Below are 18186 nucleotides of genomic sequence, written 5' to 3'. Positions count from 1 at the left end.
CAGTAGCTGCACTTCCTCTTCCTATTACACGAACAGGCCAACCTCGCCTTTCCAACGAGAAGAAGATGCAGTCAGCCGCCGCGTCGAACCGGCGTGCCAGCAATTTTTTTTTCCTTTGTAAACACTTTCCGCCTGTGTGGTGTGACCACGACGGTCATGTGACGTGTGTGTGTGCCGTCGAGCATTGAGGTCAACCCGCCGCAGGCTGGAGAAGATGGAAGAAGATCAGGAGCCGTGTCAGGAGTCGTCTGAGGCCGCAGGTGAGCGTAAAGATGATATTTGTCCAATTGAATGCTCACTATTAAAGTTGTTGAAGTTTTTTTTTTTTCTTACTTTGTTGTCTTCTCTTTGTGCTGCGCTCTGCAACATCCTCTTTGTCTAAGCTGGACTCACAGACTTCCTGAAAATCATTTTGGGCTGACTTACTGCTGTTTAATCATTCTAATCAACCCTTTTTTGTTTTTTTTTAAGCTCTTGTGAGCGATTTAAACAGCTACAGTCTCCCAAATGCTTGTGATGTTTCTGTAAGAATCGGTGGTACTGTGTGACTTTGCTGATTAAAACCCAATATACACTCTTCCAACAAATTAATCGTCCTGACACAACCTCACAAAAGTCAATCAGTAGCACGCCCTGGAAAGTTTTAAAAACATTTGCTTCGGACAACAGTTAAACCAATAAACACAAAATTGGGTGGACACGTCCACGATAACAGGACACACCAAACATCTGAAGAACTTATGCTTAACTTAAATCAACTGTTTTGGTTTTAAGCAGCCGTTTTGGGCGAATTCCAAGGGCTCGAACGTTTGACAAGCTCCTCCGAGGCAATTTTGACACGCGATGCGGCTCACGGCTGGTGAGGCATTGACATTAAAGTACGAAGCAGCTCTTTTAAGCACCGGCGTTGGGCTTCCTTTGTAAATTAGATCACGTTTTGTTCGGAAATCCTGTTTTGAGAAATGTTTCACGTTAGCTATTGCAGCTGGCTGGGTCCCTGCGTCGAAGAAGAACGGCAGCAACGTGAGCCTATGTGCTCTACTGCGCCCCCTTCAGTGAGGCAGAGTACTGTCTGCCGCACCTCACGCTTTTTTATCTGTGGTTTTGTGCAATCAAAAGGACTGAATGTATGACAGAGATATTAAATACATTAGCCTGACTATGGAAAATTGGAGTGCTTATTGAAGGTTTCTGGAAATGTTGTGCTGGAAATTCCGGACCTCCTCAACTCAGTGAGGCTGCACGCTTCTGCACTTTTAAAAAAAAAAAAAAAAAATTTTTTTTTTAGATAAAGTGATATATCGTGAATGCAGAACTGTGTCAAGGCGCCAACTGCAAACAGGATGCGGTTGGGCAACAAGGTGATGTGTGTCTTGTTTTCGTATGTCGCGGCACTTTTGTGATTTAAAATTGTCAGTTGAAAGCGTAAATCGTTGTGTTGTAGTCAGTGCGTGCTCATTTTCTTTTTTTCCTCTCTAAATTGCCTTGAAGTGCAACGTGGCTTTCACGTGAATGATTATGATGTTATGATCTCTTTTTGGGTTTTAATGCTTTTTATTTCCCTGCAATAGCGTTGTGGTTTGACCTGCAGTGAGCACATTTCTGCTATTGGGAAGGGAAGTCGTGTGTCTGGATGTACAGAACGTGTCATCTCAAACCTGACCGAATATAAAAACTTTTTTTTTTTAATTATTTATTTTTTTTTGTCTCTTAACCTTTCACTTTGTCATTTCAGACGTCCTCAAAGCACCTCAGAAATGTCAAATCAAGCGCTACAGCGAGATCTTCAGAGACTTTGACAACCTCGAGTTGTCTTTTATCCCCGAGTAAGTGCTGTTTTTAAGTGTACATACTGTATGTACGGTGGATGTGAAAAAGTTTACACACCCCTGGTTTTGGGACATTTAAAAATGAAACCAAGATAAATAATTTCAAAACGGTTTAGCCTGTACAATGCGACATCCATTTTTAACAATCTACTGGAATAGCTGACATTTATTTGGCATTAATCAATGATAGCAGGTTTGTCCTGGCTCCCATTTAACATGAGTTGAAATGTGATCGATTAATTGTAAACAACTGTTCCAGCTACGTGTTCTCTCAGTCAAGTGTGTAAAACTTCAAATAATAGATTTAATCACTGCCCTGCGCGGGGATGATCCAATTCTTGGAAAGAGTATTTTTCAATTGAATCTTTGACTTTCGGAAGCTGTTGCAAACCACCGCTTTTGTCCTGTGAGAGCTGCGTAAGCAATAATTCCATTCTATTCAGCGACAAGGACGAGCTGCTGTCCGACACTTCGGAGTTCGGCTCAGAGCGCAACACCGGGGAGAGCACGGAACTCGCAGAGCAACATCAACCGTCTGTAAGTCCTCCAAGATGGAACTGTATTGTTTTTAAGATGTATTGTTTACTCAGTAACACGACCCTGTGAAAAGGGCATCGGTATTGCTTTGATATATATTTGACTCTCCCTTGTTCCATTTTGTATTTGTATATTCATTGTTAACTGTATAAATAAATTGATTGATATAGATTTTCTTCTTAGGAAAGCTGTGTAAGCGTTGAAGGTGATGGAAGCTCATCAGGTAAGGCTCCTTCATGATTCATTGACGAAACGTTTCACTGGAGTCGACGTATTGATAACAGCGGAAAAAGTCTGGGTGTGAAACCCTCTGACTGACAAAACTGTGGGGGTTGAAAACTTTCCCCATGGAAAGTGCGGGTGTTGTGTTTTGTGTCAAATCCTTTCACCGCGAAAGTTTTTGGGTAATGGAAGCATTCACTGGGCGAAGTGTGGGTATTGAAACCCCTGCGATGCCCCTGAATACGAAGTCCGGCTGTGGGAAGTTGAGTCGCGTTTTTTTGCTCAATACAACACTGGGATGGAAACAGGAGTGCAGAACGTTCCCAAAGATATTCTCCTGTCCCATTCAAAATAATATCCAATCAAGGAAATACAGAAAATGAATGGTGTATTTTCCTGTTGCTTGTCTTCCTACAGTATCTTGCTTCGAGTTGTAATTGCAGCGCAGTAACGAGATTAGGATGAAGATTAAGCAGGAGTCAGCCGGATTTTTTTTTTTTTTTTTTTTTTTAAACCCAGCGAGGTGTTACGCCTGCGCGGCGTCTGCTGACTGGACAGACAAAACAGGAGGGCGGAAGAAAAGCGACGACTAAACGGAGCGTTTTGGGCGCTGAGCGCCGCAGGAGACGAGCGGGAGAGCTAACGGGAGACGATTGCGAGGCGGAGAGGGCGTGAACGACGTTCGTCTCCAAACCCGCCGGCTCCGTGTTCGCGCCTGTCTGCAGTCCACCGGCGGCAGCACTTCTCCCCTTTCAATTGTGTTTTGACTTGACATCAAAATGTCACATATTACATATCACGAAAGTACTTTATTAGTCATTCTGATGTGTGGCGCATCACCATGTCTTGCGCTGCGATTGTTCTGGTGATTTCTATGATGCAAGGTGGCAGTTACGACGAAGAACCGGTTGGATGGCGCCATCTCACTACTTTTATAACACATCTACGACTTCCTACTACCTGTCCTTTGACTTCATGATACAACACTGCATTACTGCTACTTTCCTGAGTTTTTGACTTGTTTTGAGTTGTTCTGGTAATTTCTATTACACCAGGTGGCGGTTACCATTAATAACTGTCAGTATTGCAGGATATTAATATGACACATTTACTTTGCATGTGCACGAGCAAGCGCACTGATGATGATATGGCTATTGCCGCTTTCCTGGTTTTTCAGGGTTTGTTTCCGGTTATTTCTTTTGTGCGAGGTGGCGGTTATCATGAATACTCGCAGCAGGAAGGATCGCTTTAATCGTACGACACGTTTGCATTGACCTCATGATACAACAGCGTATTACTGAGACTTTCTGGGACTTATTTTTGCGTCGTTCCGGCTATTTTTGTTATCACGTCTGGCTGGCGGAGCGATCACTTTGATCCGACTTCATGTACACGTAAGCGCAACCGTGTTTGTGCTACGGTGCCACGCCCAGGCCTTCTCTTCCAGCCATGTTGTGGCCAGCGACGCGTACCGTGCTTGAGCACTTTTGGTGCCCGAGCCCAGTACGGATTTCCTAATGTTGACAAACTCATTCAAACCACAGACTGTTTCATTTCATACTACAACAACGTTTTATCGCAACCTTTTGTGGATTATTTCGAGTGCGCCCGAAGAAAATGGTCTTTGGCAGCCTTGTGTGTGTGTGTGCGCGTGTGTTCCCTTCTCCCATTGGCCGGGATTAATTACCCAGCAGCCCTATTAACACCCTGCCCAAACTGTTACTCGGCAGGTGGCCAACCTGGAAAGCTCGCCGCTGCCTGCAATCTGCGTTCACTCGAGCTAATCCTACCGCCTCCCCAGTTAGGACGCTGCGCAATCTACTCGGATAATGATTCCTAAATGAGACTAAGGCTGAGTGAGCGCTTTTTTGCCAACTTGTTTGAACGTCTAACTGGATTCTGTCGGTGCGTTCGGAGGTCGAGAGGCCGTGTGATTGTCCTTCACGTTGTGTGAGTCACTGAGGAAGAACCACAAGAAGTGGAGGAGGGTTGGGGTGGGGGGTTTCCACGTCAACGCCCTCTCAGCCTTAAGCCTATTTTCATTTGTGTCACCTGCCTCATGCACAGAGCTTTTTTTTTTACGGGGGGCCACTAAGTGAACAGCATAGCGACCCCTTCTGGAAGCTATGATTTGCTTTCCCGAGCGGAGGTCCTCGAGGCTCCAGTGACTCGAACGGGAATATTTTTCGAGCCCCGCCGTGATGCTGATGTATTCCCTCTCAGCTCACGAGGCCGACCTGGCGCTGTGCCGCTGCGAGGACGGCGTGGAGACGGCCCTGCAGTACGCCAAGATGTGGTGCCGCTACGCCAAAGACCTCCTGGCCTGGGTGGAGAAGAAGCTCACCTTGGGTGAGTGCGCGCGGGGGGGAAATGGACACTTCAAGGGACGTAGGTATTGGGACACCTGGCCGTCGTACAAGATGGCCACATATTATATTTTAAAGCCAACAGAGGGGCTAGATATGTGAACGAAGTAAAATTTGTTTGTAAAAAGAACAATAGCACTCCATAATATATACTTGATAAAAACATACAGTAATGACATCATTAAACAGAATGTAAAGAAAGTAAACCTTTTCTGCCACTTTTTTTTTTTTTTGCTTCAGTTCAGTGGACATTGTGCTGCTCCTTCTGGTGTGCGCGCTTTGGCCAGCTGGGGGCAGTGTAATACATACATGCAGTTATACACAGAGACGGTCACTCCTTGTGTTGCTCCACCAGTTGTGTTAAAAAAATCTGTTGCTTGACACCAACGCTATCCGTTAGCCTGTCTATGGCGTGAAAGAATTGTTTGCTGTCTGCCAAACTGCCGCTTGTTGCGAAGTGAGTTGAGTTTATCGCTCGTATCGCTAAAAACTTGTACGTTGTAGTTTCGATCTATCGATCTATCTTATACACGCTATGAAATACAGTAAAGGTGCATTCCTATTCAAGAACAGTATTTCTAGCGTTACCCATTTTGTGAAGTCGGAAGTTTGGAAGCCGCTCTCGTGTTGGGTTTGATCAGATTGCGACCCAGCAACAATGTGACATCGTTTTTTTTTTTTTTTTTTTTTTTTATGTCAAGTTCAAGCGATGGCTGGATGTTCCACACGCAGAAAGGATTAGAGAGGGAGGATTAGCAGACTGGAGCAAAGTTGCAAGAGGTGACACGCTGCCTTTGGAGAACAAACACGGACGCCAAGCATGCACAGCGGCGCGCTTCAGCAAAGACGCAAAATTCGAGTCGCCCGTATTAGCTAGGATTGGAGATTCGATTGCATTGGATTACTTGTCAGTATAAGCAAGAAGCGTACAAAGTTTCAAGTGTGACTTCATAGGGTGCAGTATATATGTGTACCGATTTTGGTATGTCCCACACAGCTCTGATAAGTTACACACAATAAACACAAACACAATTACATGGTTTAATTTTCCACAACAATTGATTTGATAAAACACGTCATTTGAATCACCTGTATTCTTTTTTTCCACATTCATATTAAACATTTTGCACGTGTCCCACTGTGTCGTTATGTGGCAACCGCCCCTTGAAGAAACACTCTGAGCGTTTTCAGCGACATCACCACCAGCATTTTGTCTTTCTTCAATGGAGGCTGAAACAGTGGATAGCTGCAGAATCAATATTGACACTTAAGTTTCCTACTTTTCATATTGCTGCGTGCAGTTGGATGTTAACGTGCTTGACATGTCCACTCTGTCGTCGTGAAGTCGCGGGTGTCAGCGCTTGACTGAGTGCCATAGTAGTTATTTTGACATTTGATGTTATTTGACGCTCGGCACCTGAATCCGCTGTGGAAAATCATGCACGGTTCAAACTGCACTTATGTGACTCGATGACCATTACAATGTTCGATTTTTGTTTTTTGACAGAACAAGAATTTGCCAAAAATGTCATAAAGACATCTGAAGCAGCAAAAGCCAGTTTGGCAGCGCAGGTAAAGACGCTTTTATGTCATTCTAGTTTGTTTTGAACATTTTCCGTGCGCCACAGAGAAACAGTCGTCGTTGCCGCTTGCGCAGGAAACGATGCCGCTGCAGTATATCTACACCATGGCTCTCGAACAAGACCTGAAGAACAGTTCGAGTTCCAAAAAGACTTCGGACCTGGTGCAAAAGCGCTGTTACCAAGTAGAGTTCACACATACACACAAGAGTTGTGCTGTCTCGTGAAGGTTACTGTCATGCAAAGTTCTTAAGCCGATATCTCCTGTCCCAAAGGCCTTGGCTGCCAAGAGGAATGAGATTGATAAGTGGCGGCGGGAATTCAAGGAGCAGTGGGTGAAGGTGCAGAGGAAGATGGTAAGCGAATTAGGACTCCTTCTTAGTTTAGCGACAGCAGTCGCTCGGATATTTGAACAATGCATCACGACATTGGCAGACATTGCTGTGTGACCCTGACGACAGACAGACGTGGGGTCGTGTTAGATTCCACAGGATACACCGCAACAGTTCACTTCAGTAGGGATCCCTGCACCTACGGCGGTCCAGACAGGTCCCAACAATTGCGTACGCCACAACATGACGACATTAATCGTCAACAAAGCAAAATGAATCCGCAACGGACTGAGTGGCTAAATCGGAAGATTTAATGTACGCAATTGTTGTGACCTGTCTGGCACAAGATTTAATGTACGAAGTTGGAATATTGATGATGTATGACAATCCAGAAGTGCTTACTTTAGAAAATAGCTCACTTTTCACTCTTTTTTTTTTTGTTTTTTTTGTTTTCCCCCCCCTCAACTTCATTCATCAAAGTCAGTACAAGGATAGATATCGTTTAATGTTTTGAAATGTCTTTCATTAGATTTTGGTGATATGCTTAGAGTGAGTTATTTAGTTCTAATCTCAACTTGAATTTCATTAGGAGAATATTTGAATAGATTTTTCCTTTCAATCGGAGGTAGCGGGAGCTCACTTCCAGTGCGCTTCGATGCCGCTATGTTGTGGATTCATTTCGCTATGTTGTCAATTAATGTAATTATGTTGTGGCGTTCGCATTACCGATGTGTGTTAATTCCGCGGTGCGGTGGCGTTTGCATTTCCGTTGTGGTGTTTGAAATTGTTGTGACTTGTCTCGGCCACAGTCTAATGACAAATAAGGAAAAAAAAAGGACAATAATGCATGATTTTTGATTGGCACTGTCAGAGAAGTACAGTGGAAGCTTGACTTACTTACTTAGGTTTATTGAATGGGACAAACAGTCAAGCAATCCTATTCACTCTGTAGCATTTAGCATTGTTTGTTTACATTAACACATTCACTGCCATTGACGTATTTAGAAGTCAAATATCCATGTTAACTGAGGAGGCTGGCAGTGAATGAGTTAAGATAAGCGGACTTTCCTAAGGCAAATCGATGTGGTTGTTTCAAATACACGACGTGTACCCGTAATTGTCCTCGTTTTCGGTTTAGTTTAACGATAAACTTCAACCGGGAGTGACAATAAACAGCTTGAACATTCCCGTATTTTTGCATTTCTATCCATCATATAGCTCCTGTATTGGATCTCATGTGATGGCGAAAGTGTGTCTAATGTTGTGGCCTGTGCAAGTTTACGTCGTCAAATAAACTAAACTGTATGCTCATCCGTTTTGTCTCTGGTGTGTTCTTCAGAACGAAGCGGTGACGGCGCTGAAAAAGTCTCGTCAGCAATACTTCCAGCGCTGCGACGAGCTGGAGAAGGCCAAAGCGGTCACAGCTAAAACCGTGGACGACACGGGTGGCAACAAAACTCTGGACAAAAGGAGGAAGTCCAAGGATGAAGCCCAAACAAAGGCAAGAGCAGCTCTCACAAAACAACTTTTTTTAAAATATCAAAATACTTTCTGCCCTCCGCGTGGATCTGGATGTACTTAAATACAATCTACTGTGTTCTCGAGGTGATGGAGTCCGAGCTCTTGTACAAGCAATGCGTGCACGACGCCAAGATCCACCAGGATGAGCTCGTAAAGGTCAAAGAGAGAATTATCTCTCACACCCGCAAGATCATCTGTCAGGGAGACACGGTGCTCAAGCAGGTCGGTGCTCCCGCACCCGTGGAAACGTGTCCTCCGTCTGATGGGGTCTCCGTTCGTCCACCAGGTCACGGTCAACATGTTCTACTACCAGCGGCAGCAGACCGAGCCGGTGCCTCTGGGGTATCACAACCTGGAGCTAACGTGCCGCTCCTTGGAACCCGGCGAGCCCTACCTGATGTACGTCCGCGGCATGCCCTGCCGGGAAACTCCGCTGCAGATCTTCTCCTTCCAGGAGTACGTGCCTCAGGGAAAAAGGTACACAACAATCACTCCTCTTTTTATTTGGGGGGGAAAAAAATGGACTTTTATAAGCACCGCACAAGTGGTAATGACATTCTCAGTGCTGCGTGTATGCCATGCTTGGCACTTTTTTTGTCCAAATTTCTACGAAAATAAGGACTATTTACTATTTATATATACTATAATTATTATTATTATTATTATTATTATACGCTAACAGTTAAAAACCTGGACACGCTTTGCTATTGAAGGAGAAACTGTGTCCAAACTTTTAATTGGCAATATTTAAAATCATTTTAACACTCTCTCTCTCTATCCAAACAAATGGTATTGTGTGTCTAAAACGTAACATACTCTTTATTACAAATTCATATTGATTAAACGAAAGTGAAATTAATGAGAAAATTACACATAATTTAATATGTATTTAATTTATATATAAAAGAAAATATGAGTATATACAAATGTATAGATTTTCTCAAATATTATTTCGCACTCACATTCACATCTACGGGCAATTTAGAATCTTCAATCAACCCGCCATGCATGTTTTTCTGGGATGTGGGAGGAAACCGGAGTGCCCGGAGAAAACCCACACAGGCACGGGGATGACATGCAAACGGGGATTTGAACCCCGGTCCTCAGAACTGTGAGGCAGATGTGCTAACCAGTCGCCCACCATTTTTATTGTTATTTATTGATTTATTTTGCTGCTTTGAATTTTGGGACTATTTTCCCCACGTTTAAAGTAAAAGATGAGAATAGAATCTGAGTCATCGCGTTCAAATCCCATTGCTCTGATGTCATTTCCACCCACAACCACGATAAGTGCTGATTTGCGTGTTATCAGATTGCTGTGATAGGTTGTAAATAACCAGTATATGGTCAAATGTTTGTCTTAGGAACAAGCGGAAAACCAGCAACCCCCTCAGCACCCTGCAGGTCTCCTCTCCTCACACAGACGACAGTTCTTACAGACAACCCAGTGACTCCAGTAAGTCTCCATTTCATTCATGAAACAAAAATCTCCTCACCTGTGTTTGCATTAATTAATTCAGCATATCAAATGTTCATTAGGGAGATTTATCTTCAGTGACAGTGAAAGTGTCGGCGGCAGTTTCGAATCTCTGTCCAGCCCTGGTAATCGCACCTGTGCCTGCGTAATGTCTTTCCATTCGTTCGCATTCATGTCAAAACATGACTGACGTGTTCACGTCTTCTGCTGTGTTGTTGCAAACATGGCAGCTCACTGTCCCAGGGGGCGTCACAGAACAACATACAACTTGCTCGCGGACGACTTGGATGACCGCGATGTGGCGTCTGAATCTGGTTTGTGACCTCCCCTTCCCGCCCTTAATTAACATACACTGACTGGCGGCTTCATTGGGTCACAACATGTCATTATACTCTTCAAGATTATATGCTAATCAGTTGTAAAAAAAAAAACTTTTTCATGCGTCCTGTTGTGATAAAAATGTCCACCCAATGTCCATTGTTGAAACTGGAATTGAGGGCAGATTTTTTTTCCAACTTGAAACGGAGTGAATATTGCGGACTTGTGTTCAATATTCCTTAATACAAACATTTTTACTACGTTACACACGTCTGCAAAATTCGGTGAATTTTTAGACACGTTACCACCCACATAGCAAAAATCCATCCTACTTACATTTCAATTTAAAAAATGTTTTTTTTAGGTTAGGTACTGAATGTTTAAAACTCACAAGTAATGTGTAGCTAGTAGTGGGTGTCACTCTAGTACTACAGCAACGAAAGATCAACCCGTAGAGACGTGTTGGGGAGAATGCTGTAGAAAATGGATGGATGGATGGAGTTTGAATTTTCATTCTTTGCGTCTATCCTATTTTCCTTTAGAGTGCCTCGACGGGCAGCAGGTCAAAGTTCGCACCCCATCCCGGGCAGCGCTAACTCATCGACTCAGGAAGCTGAAGAGCAAGATGGTGAAATGCAAGCAGTGCGACAACTACATTTACGTCAACGGCGTGGAATGTGAGGAGGTGCGTGCGCCTTCAGCAAGTCCGTAGGAATCCCAAATAGGCTGGTGGTGGTTTTTTATTCCTTTGTGCCTCCCTCAGTGCGGGCTGGGTTTGCACAGGAAGTGTATGGAGGTGTGTCAGATGGAGTGCGACAACAACAAGGGGGCGGTGTTTGGCGTCCCCCTGTCCTCGTTGCTGCCGGACACGCCGGACGACGTCCCCTTTGTGGTGCGACGCTGCACCGCCGAGATTGAGAGTCGTGCGCTCTCTTTGCAGGTCTTTGATTATGCTATTTTTTCCCCCACTTTAAAGCAGTTCCCGAGTGTTTTTACGAAAGGATCTCAGATATGTTTCGGTCAAAATACAGGAGAGGACATGTTCACCCCTCCTCGTCCAGACTGCAAATAAATGGCGCTTGCTCAAAGCAGCCGTTGACTGATTTAACCATAGAAACAATATTTTCCATCATACACACTAGACACCATCTTCATTTATCTTTTACGAACTGTCTTGTGTTTTTCCTCTGAGGGGGTGTATCGGGTGAGCGGCTCCAAGCCTCGCGTCCAGAAGCTGTGCCAGGCCGTGGAAGAGCTCAAAGAGCACGTGGACCTCTCGGAGGTGTCGCCGCACGACATCACTTGTATCCTGAAGCACTTCTTCAAGGAGGTGCCGGCATTCATGTCAACAAGGAGAACTTCTACAATTCTTTTCACTCACCTCCGTCGTTTCGCCTCTCAGCTTCCGGAGCCCCTGCTGACGTTCGAGCTGTACTACGAGTTCATCGCGGCGGGGAGGAGCATCCAGCACGTGGGCGAGTGGGAATCGTCGCAAGAGACTAACGAGTTCATGGACGTTGTTCGGAACCTGCAGCGGCTACTGCAGAAACTCCGTCCCTGTAATTACAGCACTTTACGGCACCTCGTAGTCCATCTGCATAAGTAAGTTTGACGTAACACTAAAATCAGACGCAAATGCACACAAATAATTTTAATTGGCCTGTTTGGTTGAACACAAGCTGTTTTTTTTGTTTTCAACTGACTGACATTTCTATCGTATTTGGACACTATCTAATAGCCATATAATATATTGTATTTCACACTGCATTTCTGGTAAGTGGCCTAAACGTTGAGCCTTTCAGACAGAACTGACATTTGCAGCAAATGATCAATTGCTCACTTCAGTCAGGCAAGTTTCCTAAAGCTCTTAAAGTAGCTGCCATTAAGCCTCTGCTAAAAAATAGAACGCTGGACGCTTACATGTTAGCGAGCTATAGACCTCAAATTATCTCAAATGTGCCTTTCGTAGCCAAGATTGTTGAGAAATCAACTCAGCAATTTCTTGACAATAAAACTGAGATAATTGTTTTTGGCAATAAAGAACAGAGGATTGCTGTTAGTAAATACCTGGAGTCACTCTTTAAAAACCAAACACCAAGTCCAAAACCTTGGTGTTCTGATAGATTCCGACCTGACTTTCAACAGTCATATCAAATCAATTACTAAAACTGCCTTCTACCATCTGAAGAACATATCCAGAGTGAAGGCTTGCATGTGTCAAGCAGACCTGGAGAAGTTCATCCATGCTTTTATCGGAGGTAGACTTGACTATTGTAATGGTCTTCTGACTGGACTCCCTAAAAAGAGCATTAAACATCTGCCGCTCATTCAGAATGCTGCAGACCTCGTTGTTCTGACCAGAACAACGAAGTCAGAGTATATTACTCCAATTCTAAGGTCTTTACACTGGCTTCCAGTCAGCTTTAGACTAGATTTTAAAGTTCTGCTACTGATCTATAAATCACTAATCGGTTTAGGTCCTGAATACATGAATGAAATGCTAATGAAATAGAAATCCAGTAGGGTTTTGAGATCGACAGACTCAGGTCAAATAGTGGAGCACAGAGTCCAAAACAAGCATGGTGAAGCAGCATTTAGCTATTATGCTACACACAAATGGAATAAGTTGCCAACAGAAGTGACGTCAGCCACGTGTGCATGTTTTAAGTTCAGGTTAAAAACTCTTTTTTTCCCATACTTTTTTAGAGCTTTTCCACTTTTAAATGATATTTCTTGCACTGTACGCCGTTTTAATTTTAATTTTTTCCTCTTTGTTTTAAAAGTCTCTCAGCAGTTTTTTCTCTCTTTGTTTTGAAATGCTTTTAATCATGTAAAGCACATTGAGCTACCTTGTGTCTGAAATGCGCTTTGTCAATAAATTTGCTTTGCTTTGCTTACTTTTGCCTTCATGAAACTTCTCAGCTCACTTCCAACACAGACCCCCCCCCCCCCCAAAAAAAAACCCAAATCTGCAAATAGGTGAATTTGCGACCTGCGAAATGTGCGGGAAATGCTGTAAATTGATGTGTTCCATTACTTACTACATAAAGTATGTCAAATTCAAAAGTATGTAACTCAAATTTTTGTTTCTTTTAAAACATACTTTTTGTCTGTTGTATTTATCCAAACCATTCAAAATGTTGTTTTTCACATTTAAATAAAAACCTTAAATTTGGAAATGCCAAGCAGCCGGGAAATGTACGCTGTGTTAGATGTACACTGCCACCTAGAGGTCTGGCATACATATTCATGTTTTATGTCTTTTCACTTGTTTTAATTAAAGCTCAAAATTATTCTAGACTTCCTTCCACGGTTTTCATAACATTTTGAGATTTTCATGCAATGTCCCCCTGCAGGGTTTCTAGAAACAACGAGAACAAGATGTCCGCCAGCAATTTGGGCATTGTCTTCGGTCCGACTCTCCTACGCCCCCTGGTGTGCACGGAGCAACCCACAGTGGCCCTGCAGGAAAACACCTACCAGGCGTTTCTGGTCGAATTCCTCATCTCACACAACGACAAGATCTTCGTCCTCCCGCAGAGAGCCGGGACGCCCAAGCCACCTCCGCCCCCCACATGCCCGCTTCCAGACACCCCACCCAGGCGCGCCTGTACCCTGGATGGGGACTTTGACGCCAGACCTGAGCAAGGAACCTCCTCCAGGGAGCGCCCTTACTCGCTAGAAGTAAGTTATGCTGTTATTTAGCGCCGTTTCAAGTGAATTTCTTCTTTTTAAAGCTTTGATTGAAGTCGCGCTATACTAAATCTGATTAAGAGAGCTGTTGTTTTAAAAGCCTTAAGCACCTCAACGTGAAGCTTTATTTTGTCAGGATTAACCCACTGGTCAGTTGCTGCTTTGCTTGCATGTTGCTCTTTTCACTTCTGTTGCTTCACACTTCGCGTTTCAGTTTCACATTCTCAAGGATGCTGAGATGTAGACAGAACTATTTGGACAGGTGGCGGCTATATCACACAGAAAAAGGAAGTTCATGCAGGACTCAGTAAAAGTTTGACGGCCATCACTGGGCCTCAGTAGTGCTGCTCGGCCCCCCCCCCCCCATTGGGAAAATCTAATCCCTAAGGGGCCCGACACTTCAGTGGTGACGTCGCAAGAAACTCACAAAAAAAAAAGCCAAGGAAAAAGCAAAACAGCAGACTCTAGATCAAACTTCTTGTGCCCAAGGGCCACATTTGATTTTTAAATGTGGCCACGTCATTGTTAGATGAGGTTAGGAAAAAAAAAAATGGAACTGGGTAAATATGTGAAATAGTTTCTATTAATAAAAATAATAACTTATTCTCATTTTGTACAGTAATTGTATTACTCATCATTAATACAATGAAACTAATTATTTTTTTCAAAATAATTTCTCAGTAATTAAAAGTCCAGTAACAATTGTATACATTTGAATGATTGTCAAATAAATGTTTTTATTTTTTAATTACATCAATCGATTGACCAATGATTTGATGAGGAAAAAAAATCATTTTAAAAAATCAACAAATGCATTTTAATAAATACATTTCAGGAGAAAAAAAACTGCTACGGTAGCTTTATAATGTAAATGCTGGGTGGGCCGTGTTAAATAACAGAGAGGGCCGTAGGTTGCCCACGGGCCTTACTTTGCCCACATCTGCTTTTGATGCCCACTGAGTTTATTTTTGGTTCAAGTCGTAAACTGTAGGACTTTCGCTGCGTCCCGAATTCCACTGGAATAGAGCCGGCGTCCCAATACATTTGTCCAGGTGTGGTGATCGACGAAAGCGTTAATAAGTTTTAATGGCTGAGGCAAAGAGAATCAAAGGTCCCAACGGCACGCCACTCTACTTGTGTCATCCCAACAGAGCGAAAGAATGAAGAGAGAGTCGAGCGAGGGTTATATATCTGACAAGTCTTCGTCCAATGAAGCGGTGGACCAGCTCGGCCCCGAAGCCAATGACAGAGCAGGTAGGCGGGACTCCAGCCTCCAGCGCAGTGACGACAACTTCGTTGGCTTATACAAGTTATTTTTTATTTTTTTGCACTGTGGTACATTTTCAAGATGATTGTAGCTTGCCGTCGTCAGAGTGTTTTTTTGCGCCTGCTGACTCGCTTTTTAGTTCCTTTTTCTTGACCTGATGTGACCTTTCTGTGGTTGAGACATCCTCCCTTTCTTCCTTTCTTCCTTGCCACTCTTTCTGTTTGAGTGCATTCAATTGCACATTTTCAGTTGTCCTTTGGCCCTCTGTCGCAAACGCGCTTTCACTTCGTTAACCAAGTGGAGGGTGTCGTTCTGGTCTAAATGGACGCTGGAAATGTTCACAGTTGGGTCCACATTTGGATTCAGAATACATTTTAAATCTGGATCAAACGTAACTATAGCCTTTCTAGTATTATGAAGGCAGAGCTCCTGATCAACTTTAAATCTTGAATATATGTAATTTCATTTAAAACTCATTTTTAGCTTGCGAGCCCAATCCAATTTACATCCTGAATATACTATATGTAATTGAACTCAATTATAACTTTTGAAAAAGGCTAGAATGCATTAAACTTTAAGTATTATTTAATTTCATTTATTGTAGTCTTTCTGAAGAGCCACGGATTGAAATAACATTCAACAATTATTTAAGTTTTCACGAAATCACCAGCGCGTGGATTACAGTAGTCAGTTAAATCTAATGGTTATATGCTTGGATACTGAAAATAAATATACACAAAAATGTATTATTTCAAAAAAAAAAAATCAAACACAGTTTGAAAACATGAAATACAATTTTAAAAAATCCATGCTGACAAAAAGGACAAGGTAATGAATAGCTTTCAATCATAATTGAGCATCATTTTTACAAAATCGCATCGTTATCATGATCACTAGTTTTGCTCTGACTCAAAATTGGAATCAGTCTCACAACGCCGCGGATGTAACGACCGAACGACCTGTGACCCAAAAAGCGAAGCGTGGAGAGTCTCTGTGGCCGAAATACACCAGTGCGACCGCATGAATGGGGCTATCATTGCCAACAGCCTCTCAAATATCAACACTTTCTGCTTTATTCTCAGCTGTACTTTGTGGTCCAATTTTTAAAATTGACCGTACAGTGCCTCAAAATTCTCAATTCCCGATTGGCCAATAAGGGCACCAGGTGTCGCAGTTTTTTCATTGCACTGAGTTGGGTACATGTGAGAGGGTCAGTCGCCTGGTGTGCGGGTGTAAGTCGTCAATTTTTTCATTTTTTTTAGATTGTCCAGTTTGGTGCGCAGTGGGCCTAAAAGCAGTAACTGCAAGTTGCGTGACGTGATTTAATAAACCACATGCTTTTCTCCTCTTGGTGTCCCAGTCCTGGCTATGAGCGGACCGCTGTCTCATTACGACCCAAAGCGGGACTTTGCCTCGGACAAGCCGCACTACCGCTTCACCAGGCAGCCTGTCAAGTACCAGCGCCATCACAACCCGAGAGGCCGAGCTTCCGGCCAGAGCTGCGACGCCAGACGGCCCGCGGCGCCTGGCGGGGAGCCTCCGGGAAGCGCCGACAGCAGTCGCAGCTCCTCCCCGGAGCGAGCCGCGCGCGGCCCGCCCCGGAGCCCCGAGGACGTTCCGCCTCTCAGCCCGCGGGACGTCGTGCAGTACATGCTGGGACTGGAGCCGGTGGCCTCCGCCGCGGCTGAGCTCAACGCGGACGGTTACGGTACCGGCGCGCAGAGTACGGCCTCGTACCGCTCTCCGAAGCCTCTTCCTGCAGAGCACCACTTCGCCTCGCCCGCGCAGAAGATCCTCTCGGGTCTGAAGCTGAGACGCAGTCAATCGGGCAAGGAGGAACAACTTTTTGTCTGAGGAACAATGGCAGCGCAAGCACGTAATATGGATTTAGTTACCAATATTGGCTCGCCTGTTATTACAAACGCATCAATGTCTTGTCACTGGGGTGGTACTGCTTTTGTAGCCTTCACACTTCAGGAAACAGAGCTTTTTATTCACTTTTGCACCTGAAAAAGGAACAAGCACTCACTATAATGAGCCCTGTGTGGTATAGTAGTCTAGTTTGTACCTAGGTACACACATAACGATAATTTGAATTATTATGCCTTCTTTCCCATTAAAATCAGACAAGACAAATTATCGGATGTCTTTGATGAGATTATCTTGTGGTGTGGGGTGTATTGTGAGTGGTTTTCCCTTCCTTCTACTCAAAATCAACAAAGGTCCAGTTTTTGGATGTCGGTATAAGATTATCCTGAACGATTATCCTGTGCTATGGGGTGTGTTAAGTGACACCCTCCCCCCTCTTTTGATCAAAATTAGAAAAGGCACAATTATCAGATGTCTCAAAGTTTACTCTATGGTGTAGGGTGTGTTAAAAGTATTTTTTCCCCCACCCCTTCTGATCAAAATCAACAAAACCCTGGTGATCACATGTATCTCAAAGGTTATCCTGAGTGATTATCTTCTGTTGGTGGGTGTGTTAAAAGTGATTTTTGTTCACCCCTTCTAATCAAAATCAACAAAGGCCAGATTATCAGATGTATCTAAAAGATTATCCTGAGTGATTATCATGTGGTGTGGGTTGTGTTAAGATTGATTTTTAACCCCTTCTGATCAAAATCAACAAAGGCCAAATTATCAGCTGTATCTCAAAGATTATGCTGAGCGATTATCCTGTGGTGTGGAATGTGTTAAAATAGATTTTTCACAACTTCTGATCAAAATCAACAAAGCCCAAATTCATGAATGTGGCTAAACTACACTTTACACCGATTTTATCGGCCTTATCGGTATCGGCTTTAATGTCATAATTCGCATTGCCGCCGCAAAAGACATTTACTCCGCGTTGCCATCGTGCACAGTATATTTTAATCCAAAAGCTAGTTTATTTTTAGCCTTGTCGCGCGTCTTTTGATGTAGCATTGGAAATATTTGACGGCCAATAAAGTTATTAAAAAAAAAACATGTCGGCGGTGTGGAACAGACAACACATAACGCCCGGATCAGACTACAAGACAAATTTGCTCTTTCACGATTGCACT

General features: G+C 43.6%; 1 protein-coding gene across 3 annotated transcripts; it reads left to right on the top strand.

Annotated features, from left to right (window-relative positions):
- The first annotated feature begins 24 nt into the window (after positions 1-24).
- gmip (GEM interacting protein) lies at positions 25-17281 on the top strand. 3 transcript variants are annotated; one of them, XM_061700204.1, is made up of 21 exons: positions 25-260; positions 1736-1826; positions 2273-2366; positions 2550-2589; positions 4812-4937; positions 6462-6526; positions 6612-6719; positions 6810-6890; positions 8206-8367; positions 8472-8609; positions 8674-8864; positions 9752-9843; positions 9927-9989; positions 10095-10178; positions 10725-10867; positions 10946-11122; positions 11375-11512; positions 11585-11784; positions 13539-13866; positions 15027-15129; positions 16503-17281. In XM_061700204.1, the coding sequence occupies exons 1-21, from the start codon at positions 215-217 to the stop codon at positions 16994-16996; spliced, it is 2964 nt and encodes a 987-aa protein (XP_061556188.1). In that variant the 5' UTR covers positions 25-214; the 3' UTR covers positions 16997-17281. The 3 variants fall into 3 exon arrangements, with proteins under 3 accessions (XP_061556188.1, XP_061556190.1, XP_061556189.1); XM_061700206.1 differs by lacking the exon at positions 15027-15129 and having other exon boundaries at positions 16503-16600; XM_061700205.1 differs by lacking the exons at positions 25-260; positions 1736-1826 and adding an exon at positions 5656-5734 and having other exon boundaries at positions 2279-2366.
- The last annotated feature ends 905 nt before the right edge of the window (positions 17282-18186 follow it).

Source organism: Phycodurus eques, chromosome 16 (genome assembly GCF_024500275.1).
Source record: "Phycodurus eques isolate BA_2022a chromosome 16, UOR_Pequ_1.1, whole genome shotgun sequence".
NCBI classification, from domain to species: domain Eukaryota; kingdom Metazoa; phylum Chordata; class Actinopteri; order Syngnathiformes; family Syngnathidae; genus Phycodurus; species Phycodurus eques.
The sequence above is the reverse complement of the archived record's forward strand: the minus strand, read 5'-3'. Positions and strand labels throughout refer to the sequence as shown.

Excerpts from the sequence above, each read along its gene's own strand:
- gmip (XM_061700204.1), top strand. The coding sequence starts at position 215 with ATGGAAGAAGATCAGGAGCCGTGTCAGGAGTCGTCTGAGGCCGCAG. Across the intron at positions 261-1,735 it reads GGAGTCGTCTGAGGCCGCAG|ACGTCCTCAAAGCACCTCAG; the intron begins GTGAGCGTAAAG and ends TTGTCATTTCAG. Across the intron at positions 2,367-2,549 it reads CAGAGCAACATCAACCGTCT|GAAAGCTGTGTAAGCGTTGA; the intron begins GTAAGTCCTCCA and ends TTTTCTTCTTAG.